This window comes from Hippopotamus amphibius, chromosome 1, assembly GCF_030028045.1.
Source record: "Hippopotamus amphibius kiboko isolate mHipAmp2 chromosome 1, mHipAmp2.hap2, whole genome shotgun sequence".
NCBI lineage: Eukaryota > Metazoa > Chordata > Mammalia > Artiodactyla > Hippopotamidae > Hippopotamus > Hippopotamus amphibius.
Genome location: NC_080186.1, coordinates 145800135 through 145816835, shown reverse-complemented (window position 1 = coordinate 145816835; position 16701 = coordinate 145800135). Strand labels below are relative to the sequence as shown.

Here is a 16701-nt window from a genome sequence, read left to right as displayed (position 1 = left end):
AAGGGCTCGGAGGAGCTCCAGTCCTTTCTGTCTCAGCTCAGAAAGGATTCAGCCAGAGGCGAAGTGAGAGATAAGAAGTGATTTATCAGACTAGGACGCCTGTGAGGCTCACAAGCAGGCAGGCGAGGGTGCTGCTGCCCAAGTGCTTAGTAGGTGACCTTAATATAATCAAAGGAAGAGAGCGGAGGGGAGAAGACCACCTTCATGTTCATTCTTTGAATCTCCCATCCTTAATTCCTCCTACATGTCATACAGGGGATTTTTTGACTCTATATGCTACATCTGGGACCATCACAGCACTATGGAAAAATGATTTCAGGTCTCAGTACAATGAGGGTGGTTCAATTGAAACGTCACTTTTCCAACTCTGGCAAATGTCTTCACCTCTGCAAACTCAGCTTCTTCTCCTTTATAATTGAATGCAGTAATAGAATCTTCCTCACAGATCTGGACAGTACGTCTCACAATGAGATAATGCACGGGAAGTTGGAGTCCAGCACTGTCCTATAATAAGCATTCAATAGCTGTCATTTATTACAATGACTCACAAAATCACATAGATAGCCCTGAACTCTCCCTTATGAGGTAATACATATGAGAGTTTTGGTACAGTGGCAAGTCCCTACTCAGCACTTCTGCTGTGAATCTTCACAGTAATGATTATTTGATCAGAGGGAGGTGCTGATCATCAGACACCTAATCCCTACCAGCATCCATAAGGCCCCGCATTTCCAACTGCCTGTTAGACATTTCCCAGGGCACTTCAAACTCAAGATCACCCACATAAATTCACTTTTCTCTTGGGGTTCCTTTACCAGTGAGCCCATCACATCGAGCTAATCTCCCAAGTACAGAGAATCAGTCATCCTTCCTTCTTCCTCAGTTGCCAAGTCCTCTCAAAGTCCTAAATGGCTCTGACTCTGGCCCTTCTCTGCTGTTCCTGCTGCCACCATTCTAGTCGAGACACTCATCTCCTGCCTGAATCACTGCAGGAGCCTCCTGGGAAGCCTCTCCGCCCCCAGGTTCACTCCCCTCAAATACATCTTCCACATTCTTGCCAGAGCAATTTTTCCTAAAACACAGCTGAAAAGGTCATTCCCTACTCCAAACACATGAATGGCTCCTTAGAACCCTGGAATGAAATCTAAATTCTTCAGCCCATCAATCAAGTCCTTTAGGAACCTAGGCCACTCCTAGCTTCCTGTCTCCATTACATTAAACTAGACTCTTAAACCATCACCAAAGATTTCATGCTCTTATAGGTCCCCCTCTTTGTGCCCATGCAGTTCTCCCTGCCTGTTCACCCTTCTCTGCTCAATGAAATGTTCTCAGCCATGAAGAACCAACTCAAAGATCATTGAGTGAAACCATCCTGGCCCTCCTTTCCAAGTTAGAATCTTCTCTCCCTTCTTTGGGCCCCCAGGGCACCTTTTCATACTTCTGTCCCCAGACAAAGCCCACTGATGATTGTTTGCTCTACACAAGCCTGTCTATCCCACCCCTTTAAGAACAGGGGTCAAGACTTGCTCATTTTTATATGTTCTGGGCCCTGCACAGAGAAGCAACTAGGTAAGCCATGTTTAATGAGTGACAGATTTGAAAGGCCAGGCCTTTACCAAATATCATGTGACCGATTTCCATGTATCTAAACCAAACTCCAAGATAAAGATATAAAATCGCATCTCCAACCACTTTTCCCCCGCAGAATCCCTTGATTCCATGGAGAGGCCAGCTTGCTCTGGACCATGATGCTTGGGCTGATTTTGTAAAACAGAAAGATATACAGTTAGAGAACAAACAGCCCTAAAAGCGCCCCATCCCCACACCCCCACCAGCCAACCTTGGGACCCAGAGAAAGCTACTGTAAGAAGCTCAAAGAAAGGAACATGTGACTTGACTGTTACCAGAGCAATGGGCATTTCTTCCCAGTTTTCCTGGGTTCATTTTCCCCAGCCAAGTCCTCACGCATGTTCGGGTGCATTAAATCTGACATTACTGTACAGCTGGGCCTGCAGGCTGCCGGGGAGCATCATGACCCCCCTGAGGGCTGAGAAAAGTGGATCCTAATCCTTGAGGAGCAAACAGGAAAACCTGCCCACAAGGAAGCTCTCTTGAGAGACGGTGGCTGCCAGACCTGGGACAAAGCTTAACTGTTCGTGGGATCAGGAGAACTGGCCTCTGGTCCAGCAACCTCCCTACCTACCACTGCAAGTCCTCTCTCAACTCTCTGGCCCTTGCTGGGCCTCAATTTCCCATCAGTTTTCCACTGACAACAAGCTACCCGGGAGTTCATGAGTCCAAATTTAAAACCTCTGAAACCCGGGTAAGGGTCTCAGCTCTCCCTCCACCTCGCTGTGTGATCTCAGGAACGTCACTCCACATCTCTGAGCTCCATTTCTAGGCAGCCACAGAGTGGAGGTGAAGACTTGACACTCTGGGTAGGGCTTCTTCAGATGATGTTTGCAGACAAAACAGCTTCAAACAGACAAAAGCAATGGAGCAGGAGATATATAAGTGGAGAGGTCTTATCAAATAAGTAATACAAATCAGGAAGCCCTTGCATGGCAAACTCGATCATGACTCTTTTTCAAGCAACACTTGATTTCTGAGCCTAAATTATAGAGTGGAGCCCCCCTAGATTGAGTGATGTGAGAGGGACAAAATGACTGAGAGGCATCAGAAGATTAAAGACATCCACCCAGAGGAACAAAACCTGTAACTGAGAGCTCCACAGAGCCATGTGCAAAGGAGTCAGTGAAAAGCTTTCAGAATCTCAGATTTATTCTAACAATGAGTCGAGAATGACCACCATGAGACATTTTAAAAGGCTTTTGTCACTTCCCCAAGTTTGCAATTTTGCCGCTCATCAGCTGTTTCCCTGGTGTGATTAGCAGTTAAAAAAATCATAAAACCAGAAAATGTCTCTGTACTTGGAAGGAAGCAAGTCAGCTGGAGCTGGAGGATGTGGCCTCTTACTCCCCAGCCGGCCTGGCCAGAGAATGCAGGTGTGTGAGTAGGAAGAGCAGGAGAGATGCAGGAGGAGAGGGGATCAGAATCCGTCACGAGGACTGTCATTTACTAGCCAGTAATTATGGAGCAGGTGTTTTCTCATGTGTTTCCTCACCTAACAGCCCTAGGCACCACGTACTATTATCTCCATTGTACATTTGGAGAAAACTGAGATTTAGAAAAGGCTAGGGCTTCCCTGGTAGCACAGTGGTTAAGAATCCGCCTGCCAATGCAGGGGACATGGGTTCGATCCCTGGTCCAGGAAGATCCCACATGCTGGGGAGCAACTAAGCCCATGCACCACAACTACTGAGCCTGTGCTCTACAGCCCTCAAGCCACAACTAATGAGCCCATACTTTGCAACCACTGAAGCCCGAGCATCTAGAGCCAATGCTCCACAACAAAAGAAGCTGCCACAATGGAAGCCTGCATACCGCAAGGAAGAGTAGCCCCTGCTCTCCACAACTACAGAAATCTTGTGCTCAGCAATGAAGACTCAACACAGCCAATAAGAGAAAATTAATAAATAAATATATAAAAAAATTTTTAAAGACAAAGAAAAAAGAAGGCTTGAACAAGAACCTGAGATTCTAAAAGAAAAAAGTAAACCATAACATGGTGGAGCTTGTACATAACTCTGAGCCTTCACACGCCCCAAATGATGCCTTTTAACCCCCATCTAACCCCCTCACAGACGTCTGTGAGGAGAAGGGACTAGAAAACAAGGATTGGGGATGTTATTGAGGCACGAAAAGCGGGGCTGAGGCATCATCAGAAGAGGATTTAATCCCGGGCCACCTGATTTTATTTAGGAAATGACATGGTCATGCAGCTCTCCTCGCCCTGGCTTCAGAGTCCCTACCCAGGAAAGACCCTGGGTCTTCAGGGAGCAGTTTGGGACCATTTCACACATTCCTTCAGCCAAGCAAGAAATGAGGTTAATCCTCAGGCTAGAGGGGATGATTTGAGTTCCCAGCTACCTAGAGGGTGAAGAGTTCATATTCCCTGACCAGACTGCCTTTAGCTGGGGGAAGAAACCTATAAGGGTTTTTATCATTGTTGTCATTGTTTGTATCTGAATTATGGTTCCTAATCATTTGGGGCTTTGCAGAATTCTCGGAAAATGTAATAAAAGTTCTATATTTTTTCCCAAGAAAAATGCATGTGCACAAATACATACACAATTATACAATTATACAATTTTATATATATGTGTGTATGTATAATTTGAGGGGGGTTCTTGCCCTGCACCAGTTCATTCACAGACAACTCCATCTAGGAGTCCATAGACATGTTTTAATCATATCCCTGAAACCTGGGTGTGAGTCCCAGCTCTTTCTCTGCATTGCTGTGTGATCTTGCACAAATCACTCCACATCTCTGAACTATATTCCAGGCAGCCAAAGAGAGAAGGTAAAGAATTGCCACTCTAGGTGATGCTAATTTTAGGGAATAATAATTGTAGCAAGATCCACTTGAAAAATTTAAAGCAGCCCTTAACCATGGAAGCCTTGCCATCCAAAAATTACATGAAGAAATGAGGAAGGAATTGGGAATATTTAGCCAAGGCAAGAAAAGCCTACAGAGGCATGCGGGCTCTCTGAAATGGGTTGAAAGCATTTTTATGTGCATGAAGAAGTAGTCTGATTCTATAAGTGATTCCAGAGGGTAGATGGGGCAAGGGCAGCATAGCGTGATGTTACAATGGCACCAGAGTTGAGCAGACAAGGGTTAGATCCAGGTCTGTCATCTACCAGTAGAGTAGTATCTATCTCATAGGATTTTGCACAAAGTCAAATGAGCTTATGCATGTAAAATGCATAGTTTGAAACAAAGACAGACCTCAGTAGGTGTTAGCTTCTCTAATAAACTCTCTGAACCTCCATTTCTTTATCTGTAAAATGGGGATAACATCTGTACCTGGCTAGAAGGTCATTGTGAGATTTAAATAAAACAATTCAAGTAAAAACCCTTATACAGGACCTAACAACTAGTTAAATCCTCAGTATGTTTTATAAATGTTTCATTACAGAAACCAATGGGAAAAAAAGAATGGTAAATGACAAGAACATGACCTTTTATTTCAGACTGGAAGGTAAGGCAAAAATAAAAGAATACCTAAAAGCAGGATTGCCTGGTGGAGCAGTGGTTGAGAATCCATCTGCCAATGCAGGGCACACGGGTTCGAGCCCTGGTCTGGGAAGATGCCACATGCTGTAGAGGAACTAAGCCTGTGAGCCACAACTAATGTGCCTGCACTCTAAAGTCCACAAGCCACAACTACTGAGCCCGTGTGCCACAACTACTGAAGCCCGAGTGCTGAGAGCCCAAGCTCCACAACAAGAGAAGCTATAAGAAGCACATACACTGCAGTGAAGAGTAGCTCCCACTCTCCACAGAAAGCCCACACACAGCAACGAAGACAACGCAGCCAATAATAAAAAATAATAAATAAATTTGAAAAAAAAAAAAGAGAAGAATCCTTTAAAAAAAAAAAGGAATACCTAAGAGCATGGAATCAAAGCTTGACTTCCTGGATTTGGCACTCGAGAGCTGTGTGTCCTTGAGAAAGCTATGTCAAACAGAGACTGGAGCATCTGCCAAGAGGGACTGAATGACGTGGCCCATGAGAACAGCTGACCCCACGCCAGCACACGTATGTGCTCAATAAACCCTGGCTTCTTCCACAGTGAGTAGATGTTACACAGGGACTGACAGCCCTTCCTATAACCAGCTCCTCTGCAGCAGCGCCACCTGTAGGTATGACCACCAGTGTTCTCTCTCCCAGGATTTATCAAGGAGGAGTGAAATGAAACTATCACAGATTTTCTAGAAGGGGCTCAAACCTCAGATGACCTCTTGTTCTCTTGCAATTCAGAGTAAAATAGTCCAAGATTCAAATGGAATAAATGACAACATTTTGAAAACTCATTGCCCATCCTTGATCACTTTTCTAGTTGCTACCTTCTCTTCTGCCAGAACATAGGCCCCCACCCGTACCCATCCCAGGGACAGAAGGTGTGGATCCTTGGCACCTCCTCATCAACATCCAGGTTTCCCATCCTCCCACCATGCGAGTTAATGCATGCCAAGGCTTCAACATGAGGCCACCCTTGCATTTCATCTTGATTTATAATCTTCCTTCAGAAACTATCTATCTGCCTTCTGCTCACTCCTGTCTGGCCCCTCCAATTCCATCTTCCGAGCCTTTGTCAGTGATGTTACACTGGCTCCTTCACAGAGTTAAAAGGTGCCTGTTTTCTGGCTAACAAACATAGAGAAAGACACTCCAACTCTCTGTTAATCAGAACAACAGAAGAACGAGATGATATTTTCTTCTTGGAAGATTGAAAACAATTAAACTAATGGTTATATCAAGTGTAGGGGGGATATGGGAAAGCAGATACCCTGTGGGTGGGAAAATAAACTGGCACAGCCTTTCCGGAGGACAATTTTGTACCAGCTATTAAATTGAAAAGCACACATTTCTTTCAACCTAGCATTTCTCCTTCTTGGTCACTGCCAGAGCTAGAGAAACACTTCCATGAACACTAAGGAGACACCCACAAAGATCCTCACTGCAGAATATTTACAATGTGAAACTTTGTAACAACCTTAGTGCCCCTCAATGGGCAATGGATACTATCAGTACCAATAGTATAAAACACTATACAGCAATTTAATATAGTGATGGAGATCTACATGGACCAAAAGAGAAAGTGGTCCAATGTATAATGTTAGGTGAATGAAAATGCAGAAGGCTGCACACAGTATGAAAGCATTTTTTAAAAATTCACACACAAGACAAAACTGTATATTTCTATATCTATACCCACACATGACGGAATAAAAAAGATCTGAAGAATGATCATCTTCAGCTAATGTCAGTGATTAACTCAGGGGAGGACGGGATTAAAGACAGGGAATCAAAGAGAATGTTATTTCTACTTTTTAAAAATGTATCCCTAACAAAAATACACTACTGTACTACTTGCATAATTTAAAATAAATTACTAACGTTTTGAAAGATGAATGGGTGATTTTCCTACTAGCATTCCTAGCCTCAGATCCCAATAGAAGGGTTTTAGAAATGAGGCAGAGAAGGGAAGGAGGCAACACCGATGCTTTAGCATGTTTCACTTTCATCCCAGCTTGTGGGAGGATGTAGGATGTGACCACACTACAACCAAGAGAGCAGAATCCCAAGACAAGCAGGAAGATGACAGATTGTTCCCATGGCCAAAGGCAAACCACTCACAGGGTCACAGTCCCCCTACCTCTTGGCTGAGAGGTCACCAAGTCACTCGCCTCCTATACCGATGCCTGGGACGTTGACTGGAGGACTCAACCTTTAGACTCTGGAAAAAATACAAAGGAAAGGGGAAAACAAACTTAAGTAGATGCCTGTCTTCCTATTTTATTTTCTTGGGGGGGAGCTCTTCCCTTAAATGACTTCTGTCATTAAAAAAAAAAGAGCTAACCTTCACTGAGCACTTAGCACATGCCAGATGCTGTTCTGAGTGATCTACAGGCATTCTCTCATTTAATCCTCAGAAAGACACACAGGGTAGGTGCTTCATTATTCCCATTTGACTGGTTAGGAAGTCAAGGCCCAGAGAGATTAAGTGACTTTCCCAAAGTCACACAGCAGAGAAGAGGCACGATTTGTACCCAGGCAGTATGACGCCAGAACACACACATGAACCACTCTATTTTACTGCCCCCCTATATTCTACATCACACGCATTCATTTATTTACCTCATAGATGTCTGTTTTCCTCTGCTTGATTATAAGCTCCACTGAGGTAACAGCTACCTTTGGCATGCTTCCTAAGGTGACAGGCACTCATCTAAATTTTTATATGCATGAAGTCACACAATGGAGGCCAGAGAACCCCCCCACCCCCACCCCAGGGAAAAGTAGTACAACTGATAACCAAGCCCAGGCAGTCCCCTCTAGTACCTCCAAGGCTGTGAATTATTTTCAGTGTGTTCTCTGCCCCTGGGCCCTAGTAAATACCTAAACAATCTGGCTGGATGGATGAAAGGTCAAATGAATGAAAGACCACTCCCCCCACTGTAAAGAGCCAAGGAGTCAAGTGAGTACACCCTCCAGGGTTTTAGCACAGAAGGAGGTATGCTCGGAATTGGGATGAGATAGCCAAGCATCACCCAGCCTAGAATGCAAAGGCAGATATTCTAGACATTCGCTACCATGGAGAATTGCACCAACTAATCAAGGTCAATGGGTCTCTCTCCTTCTCTCAAATCCATAGGGAGGAAGGAGCCACAAATGCAGTCTTGACACCAATTTGTCCCAGGTGGGCTTCATGGCACACAGGACCCCACAGTCATCTCTAGTCATCTGACTCGGTGACACACTACTCAGTGTTTCTCCTCAATCTAAGGGGTGAAGAAAGGAAAAGAACTGTCCACATACCTTTGGATGTGAACAAGGCAGTGTCTCCAGAAGTCAACTCCGTGCTTCTCTGAGAGGTCCTAGGGAGAAGGACAGTTTCTGATTCTGGAAGAGAAAAAAGTTTGATAAAAGGCAGCTTAACATAGGTGTTTGTGCTGAGTGGTGGGATTTGGGGCTATTTTTATAGTTGTCTTTGTACTTTTCTATGTATATTTCAGGTTTCCTTCAAGGATTGTAAGTATTTTTAGGATCTAGGGGGGAAAATGCAAATGTTATATTCTAAGATGATTATTTTAAAGACCAAAGGAATAAAAAATATGTAAGAAATTTGGCTTAGGGTTCGTGCATCTTAGGTGACTACTCAGAATATAATGGAGAGAGCCAATTCAATATTATAAAGTTGTTTAAATTAATCCAGGCCTTATTGAGGCAGCTGAAATGCCTAAGCCTTCAGGCTACCTCATGATTCTTTTCTAATATTCTTACCTAAGAATCAGAGGTTGAAACATGGGGGGAGCTTTGATAAGCCCCCGTAATTAATGGTGCTAGTACCTCAGTGAGAGTTCCAAGATGTAGGATTAAGGCTGAAGGAAGGAAGAAGGAAGGGAGGGAGGGAGGGAGGGGTAGAAAGAGAGAGAAAGAGGGGGAGAAGGAGAGGGAGGAAGGAAGGAAGGGAGGAAGGAAGGAAGAGAGAGAGAAAGAAAGACAGACAGACAGACAGACTTTCCTGGTGGCGCAGTGGTTAAGAATCCACCTGTCAATGCAGGGAACACAGGTCTGATTCCTGGTCTGAGAAGATCACACATGCCGTGGAGCAACTAAGCCTGTGCACCACAACTACCAAGCCTGAGATCTAGAGGCCAAAAACCACAACTACTGAGCCCATGTGCTGCAACTACTGAAGCCCACATGCCTAGAGCCTGAGCTCCACAACAAGAGAAGCCATCGCAATGAGAAGCCTGCACACAGTAATGAAGAGTAGCCCCCACTTGCTGCAACTAGGGAAAGCCTGTGCGCAGCAACAAGGACACAATCCAGCCAAAAAATAAATAAATTTATGAAAAAGAAGGATGGAAGGAAGGAAGGAAGGAAGGAAGGCAGGAAGGAAGGAAGAACCAGCTCATAAAGGGATATTTTAAGGTATCTGGAGGCCTTTTCTCAACCAATCTCTAATGCCTAAGTCGAGACTTAAGCCCTGGCAGGATGGAACTGGTGTGTAACCCAGGGTGACGTTTCCTGGTTCTTTCCTAAGTGTGTCCAAGACTCCTGGGGGGTCAAGTGGAGAACAAAGTATCCTGACTCTTCTAAAGCACAAAGGAAAAAAAAAATAGCTAGCAACAAAAAAGGAAACCATAAAACAACAAAAAGGAACAATTTAATGAAACTACACACACACACACACACACACACACACACAGACACATAGAGTTATGGGATGAATTGTGTGGCCCCCTCCCACCCCTACCCCACCCGCAAATTCATATGTTGCAGTCCTAATCCCCATAGTTCGGAATGTGGCTGCATTAGGAGATAGTCCCTTTACAGAGGTAATTAAGGTAAAAATGATGTTTTGTGGATGGGCCCTCATCGAATATGACTGGTGTTCTTACAAAAAGAGGGGATTAGAACACAGACACACAGAGGAGGAAGACCATGTGAGACACAGGGAGAAGACAGCCATCTAGAAGCCAAGGAGAAAGGCCTTGGAAGAAACCAACCCTGCTGACACCTGGATCTCAGACGTCTAGCCTCCAGAATTCTGAGAAAGTAAACTTTTGTTGTTTAAGCCGCTCAGTCTGTGGTATTTTCCATGACAGCCCTGGCAAACTCATACATAGACACACACACACATAGACCTAAGAGCAAGTTGCTGGGCTGCCCCATGCAGTAGGGGAATCCTCTTCCAAGGAATCCAAGTTATATCTGACCAACAGAAGGGAAAGAATGGCCAGTTAAACCAGGAACCTGCAGTGAGGATGGGCTCTTCCATGGGAGCCTCAAGGGTCAGAAATATCATGTCTTCCTCAGGAAGGGACCCGTGTTGTCAGAGGGCATGTGGCTGCCATGGTTGTGAGCTCAGCAGTGGTGCCCATCTGAAGTGGTGGTGTGGTTGGGAGGTCGGGTGTAGTCACGACTGTAGCCGGAAGCACAGCTGTGCTTGTCGTCTCAGCAGTGGTGATGGTGGTGGTTGGGCAGCAGGTGGTTGTGGAGCGCATGGTTGTGGGGGCTGTAACCAATAGAAGATACATCTGGGGCCAAGTGGAGATGCAGGCAGAGAGAAACACTACAGATATAGCTGGCATCCCTCCATCTCTCTGCGTTTCTGCTGCTTCACCTGGTCCATGAGTCTGGACCATTAAAACGCCCATGAAAACTGGGTTTCTGAATTCTAGTCTTGGCTGTCCTGGGCTGTTCTTCACACACAGACCAGAGCAATCTTTGAAAATGACAGATCTGATTATGTCAGTCCCCTACTTAAAACTTTTTTACTGGGTTCTCCTTGTCCTTAAGATGAAGACCCAACCTTCAACCTCACCCACAGGGCCCCACCTGATCTGCTCTTTCTTTCCCATCTCAGGCCTCCACTCTGTTCTCACTTTTCCCCAGCCCACTGGCCTTTCGTCAGTTCTTCCACCATATCAGTGACCTTCCATTTCGGGAGGAGCTTTCTACCTACTGCTTCCTAGTCTCTCTCTTCCTTATATTGATTCCTGCTTAACCCTCATGTCTCAGCTAAAAGGACACTTCTGCAAGGAGGCCATCTGCATTCTACAATAACAATGTTTTTTGCACATCATGCTTGATCTTCATAGCATTTCTTGCATTTCATAGCTACATATTTATTTCTTGGTTATTATGTAATGTCTACTTCTTCTAGTACACTATAAGCTCCACTAGGGAAAACCTGGTAACTGTTTTCTTCTACAAATAAAATACCAACCACAGTGTGCGGTACATAGTAGGTGTTCCCAAAACATGGCATGAATGAGTAAATAAAGGATTGCATCAAAAGTGAGCCCAAACATAACATTTCAGTCAAGCAAGATGAATAAGCTCTAGAAATTTACTGCACACATTGTACCCACAGTTAACAATAGTGTATTTTACACTTGAAAATACATGAAGAGGGTAGAACTCATGCTAGGCTTTCTTTCCACAGTAAAAATTAAAATCTAAAAAAAGCGAGTCCAAAGAGTGTAACATAGCATGACCATGTAGTCTCTTCCACATATTAAAGATTGGTTCATGTCAACACCACTCACCCCCTAAACATCTGAATTTGGGATCATTAGCAACAGTTATTCTCCAGATACCACCATCTCTTATATATGTCACACTTCCATTAACTCTAAAGGACCAGAAAGACATCATTAGATTCCAATGAACTTAGAAATGACCTCATAGAGTATTAAGGTCAACCCGCATTTTATAAAATGATATCAACAGCTGGTTACATCAGGCTTGAAAAGCAAAGACTTGGATTGGCATCATTTAGCTTCAACAAATCCGAATAATACCTTCTATCTCACAAAGTTGCTTTGAGACAAAAATATACTAAATATATATACTTAATATATTAAAAATATATTTTCATATATGTTTATGAAAGTGCTCTAATTAGAAGCATCCACATCAGTTGTTCTCAAATTTTAGAGCACACGAGAGTCACCTGAGAAGCTCATTACGCATATGGCTAGCCAGAGCCTGCCTTCTGAGATGCCAGTCCAGTGAGGAACAGAGCCCAAGGGCCCTCCGTCCTCAGTGCAGGCTGAGCACACAGCTGACTTTGAGAGGCTCTGTTCCAGACCAGCAGGAACGGGGACGATTGTTCACACAATTCAACCACAGGCTGCACCCCATGCAGCTCAAATACTTAGGAGTTCCACCAGGTTTCAAATCTCATCAAAGCAACCGAGAGTGAAAGAAGGAAAGGTCACCCCAAAACTGCTACGACTGCCTCCACATCCCCTGCCCTTTCCCCTCGGCCGGAAGTTGGCCACGATTGGCTTGCGGGCTGGAGCTGATCCATGAACAACACCTTTTATTTCGTTCACCCGATATTTTTTAATATTTTGAAATCTTTGCCAACATGCAAAAATCAGTATAGTTCACATAAAAACTGGGAGATCTGAAAGCACTGGGCCACATTTCTGCAATTCCCTACACAAGGAGCAGCTGCCCTGTCCAGACTGACCCCGAATTTCACTGGTTCCCTTGCCCTTCCCCCACCCTCCACCCCCTCACTCATTTGGGTGGTTTTCTGGCTCCCACGGGCATTTGCTCCAGACTGTGGCTCCTCTGGTCATAAACACGTCTCAGATTTAATCTGCCCACTCATTGCTTAGGCAGCTTCAGCCTCTCCACCACCACCCACGGACTCCACGAGCCATGAACGCTCAACCTCTCCATCCACAGACACAGCCTCTGCAGGCTCACCTCCCCTCAGCTCCAGGCGGATGTTCTTCTTCACATCGTTGAACCAGCCAGGCACCTCTATGCGGCAGCAGTACACACCACCGTCACCTTCGTTGGTGTTGAAGATGGTCAAGGAGACCTCCCCTCTCCGGATACTCCCCCGAAGTTGGTATTTTGGAGACTTCCTTGGGACCGTCTTCATCCCATCAGTGTAGAGAAGCTCGTCATTGCATTTGGAGTTTGGACACTGGCCTCTGCCCCAGCACATGCTGTTTCTGTTATACCAGGATGAGTGTGTACAGGGCAAAGTCACCGTTTCACCCAAAAACGCTCTGACGACAGTCTCGGATGCAGCTGGAGCTGTGAGGAAAGGTGAGAAAATTAGGTTGTGAGGTATGAAATCTCTCAAGTATGCTCCACGGGGATTGTGCAGATAGATGCTTCCAGGAAGATGAAGAGGGTCGTAGTGCATCTGTTTCTTTAGCCCAAATTCTGGCCGGCCCTTTACTGCTGCGGAGCTCCTGACTCCACACCCTTTCATCCCTCAAGTGGAAACAGCTGACCACCTGAGCCTCTGAATGCATCTCCACAGCAGATTTGCTGATTAAAAAACCCCTGACCTTGAGTACTATTCAATAAAACAATAAATTCTCCAATGGAAAATTCTGACCCTTTAATCCAATTCCACTAACTCATATAAGCAGGTCCAAAACAGCTCTCTGCCCAGTGTATCTCAATAGGCAGTCGTCAGGTACTACTGACTTGAATGCCTCAAATGGGCCTCCCTGTGCCTTCCACCGCAGAGTGTGTATGGCAGGGAGATAGGCCGCTGAACTTTATCCCATTGTCCTCATCTCTTTTTAGTACTGGAGATAGAAGATTTTTAAAAAAACATTTATGTATTTATTCATCTGTGCTGGGTCTTAGGTGCAGCACATGGGATCTAGTTCCCGGACCAGGCATTGGACCCAGGCCCCCTGCATTGGGACCGTGGTGTTAGCCACTGGACAACTAGGGAATTCCCTGGAGATAGAAATTAATTACTCTGGACCATTGGTTTGTTGTTAGAGAATGTGAATTTAGGTGGAGTTTGTGGGGTTTTTTTAATGTTAGAACTGGAAAGGAATCCCAGGAATTCTTTGGAAAGGCATCTGTGACCTAAAGATGATGGAGATTAGGCTGACCATGTTAGCTATATGAAAAGGAACATGGCACCATTTTTTAAATGAATTATCTGTGTTTCCAACCTCAACTGCTTATCAGCATGGCCTGGGGAGCTTGCTCAAAATACCAACTCTCTTGCCCAACCCTGAGTCAGAATCTCTGAGACCAAGGCCCATGGAAATGTGCATAACCAAGGTCTCCAGCTCATTCTCATCTCGTAACTGATCACTCACTTGTTTGAGGACCACCGGACTGCCTCTTCTAAGATAACCTCCATCTCTGAGAATCTGTGAACCTTCTTCACTGCTGCAAATGTTAAGCCCTCTGACATAATTGAGCATCAGTGATTGTTCTCAATGAAACCACACTATCACGGGAGACCAGGCAGGCTGTAGCCCCAGAGCATCAAGACCACGTGCTGCTCCTTCCTGGGCACCTAGACCTCTGCTCATCGTTCTCTTCAAGGCACCCTCCTTACCACTCTCCGTTCACTAGCTCTGTCAGCCCCATTGCCTGCCTTGTGTAAGGCCTGGCCAGCAGCACCGGGTTCCTCCCTGACCCAGGTGTCAGCAGCTTCCAGCTGTCCTTCTCTGGGAGAAGGGGAGCACGAGCCCTTGCGGTGGCCCAGGTTCTAAGCCAAACCATGTGCTGGCTGGGTTTTGCAGAGTTTGCTCTCATGATGAAGGGTCATTCCAAATTCAGACCCTCCTGGAGCCTTCCCTGAACTCTCGTCTCTTTACTTTGCCACAGGGGAGCTGTCTCACACATCGCAAATGCTGTGGATGCCCATTCTGCCCCCATGAAGCCCGGAAAAATAATAATTGCCATCACCCGCAGCTGTGACAGCAATGCCGCGCGCACACACGCAGCAGAAGCCAATGACTTCTAAAGGCTGAGCTTGTTCCTATCAATATTTGGTAAATTAACAAAAAAATGTTTGACAGAACTATTTCTACTGGAGATCCAACAGTTTATTCTCCCAAGCAGGACCTCTAGGTTTCATTTGTCTTTTTGCCTCATAACCTTTCCTTTCCCCCTCCTGAATGGTCTCCTCAATCTGGGATGTATGATAAAATGTGCTGAGCACGTTTCTCCTGGCCATTAGTGTGTGTGCAGACATGTGGAGTGACGGTGTGGGCATGCATGTACCCTTTGTCCATTTATTTAGGGGGGTTTCCTACACGTACACGAGCATCTCTGCTTGTGTGTATGTGCACTCGTAAACTGTGCATCAGCCATGGTCCTTCCGGCTACTGTGCAGCTTACAATTAAATGCAGTTAACTCTCCCCTCTGGCTTGGTTTACACACAGATTCCTTATGAGAGCCAAAGGGAAGTTAGATGGGAATCTGGCTCTGCTCCCGATGTGGGTTCGCCGTCACTCAGATCCCTTGGCCCCCTTGTGTGGATACTAGAGAAATAAAAGCAGGGCTGCCATCAACCATCACATAAGACAAAAACACCATCAGAGTTTATTGGGCAGGGAAAGAAGAGGTTCACTAGAGGAAGCATGTGGTGATAGTTACCAGACAGGCTCAGGTAACAAAGAAGCCCAAGGTCTGGGCCCAGTTCCACCACTTGTTAGTGACACCACCTGATGGGGAAGAGCACACAAGACAATTCATGAACCAGATTTCAGGGTTTGGACTAGAGGATATTTATGACCCTCTGGACTCTATGGATTCAACAATATATCCAGAACCACAGAATCAGTCAGAGGAGGAATCAAGTTAGGGCTCACCAGCCAGAGGTGTTTCCTAAAACAGATTTATTAGATTTCCCTGATGGCCCAGTGGTTAAGAATCTGCCTGATAATGCAGGGAACATGGGTTTGAGCCCTGGTCTGGGAAGATCCCACATGTCGCAGAGCAGCTAAGCCCGTGCGCCACAATTACTGAGCCTGTGGTCTAGAACCCTGGTCTAGAGGCCGCGAGCCACAACTACTGAGTGCACATGCCACAACTACTGAAGCCCAAGCTCCTAGAGCCCGTGCTCCATAACAAGAGAAGCCACCACAATGAGAAGCCTATGCGCCACAACGAAGAATAGTAGCCCCTGTTTGCCACAACTAAAGAAACCCATGCATAGCAACGAAGACCCAAAGCAGACAATGGATAAATAGATAAATAAATAAATGAATTAAAAAAAATAAACAAATAAAACAGATTTATATCATCATCATTAGTTATTGAATGCATAATTATATGCCAGGCACTCTGCTACATGATATAGCTGTATTATTTAATTCTCACAACCCTAAGAAATAGAAATATTATTTTTTCTGTTTGACAGATGAGGAAACTGAAGCTTAAGGGAGCTAAGTAAATATCATTCACAGAAAAAATGTTGTAGCAACAGAACTCAACCAAGACTTTCTGATTCCAAGCCCCTGAGCTTAATCACTACACACTCCTTTGATATGTGGCCCTTAAGGCAATGCACCATGACACCACGCATACCAGTGGCCAGCTCATATCTAGCCCTAGAGAAGGAATTTAAGGATGCACAAATGTTCTAAATTTTTTTGAAAATTTCATTTGATTGTAACCAGCCAAATGAGGCTTAAACCTTCACATTTCTCACACTGAAGGATTAGTGAAAATACAAATCTTGGGTGAGGTTCTGGACTCAGAGAAGCCAGAAAACGGGGGGAAGGGATGAAAAGAGAAGGATTCAGAGAAAGTCTTTCCACT

General features: G+C 45.1%; 1 protein-coding gene across 1 annotated transcript; it reads right to left on the bottom strand.

Annotated features, from left to right (window-relative positions):
* Positions 1-7302: 7302 nt before the first annotated feature.
* LOC130841415 (T-cell immunoglobulin and mucin domain-containing protein 4-like) lies at positions 7303-14687 on the bottom strand. The gene is given in 8 exon segments (XM_057717607.1): positions 7303-7368; positions 7770-7840; positions 8451-8534; positions 10395-10468; positions 10470-10656; positions 12867-13205; positions 14137-14315; positions 14488-14687. Coding segments are annotated over 8 exon segments (1200 nt in total).
* Between the last annotated feature and the right edge of the window lie 2014 nt (positions 14688-16701).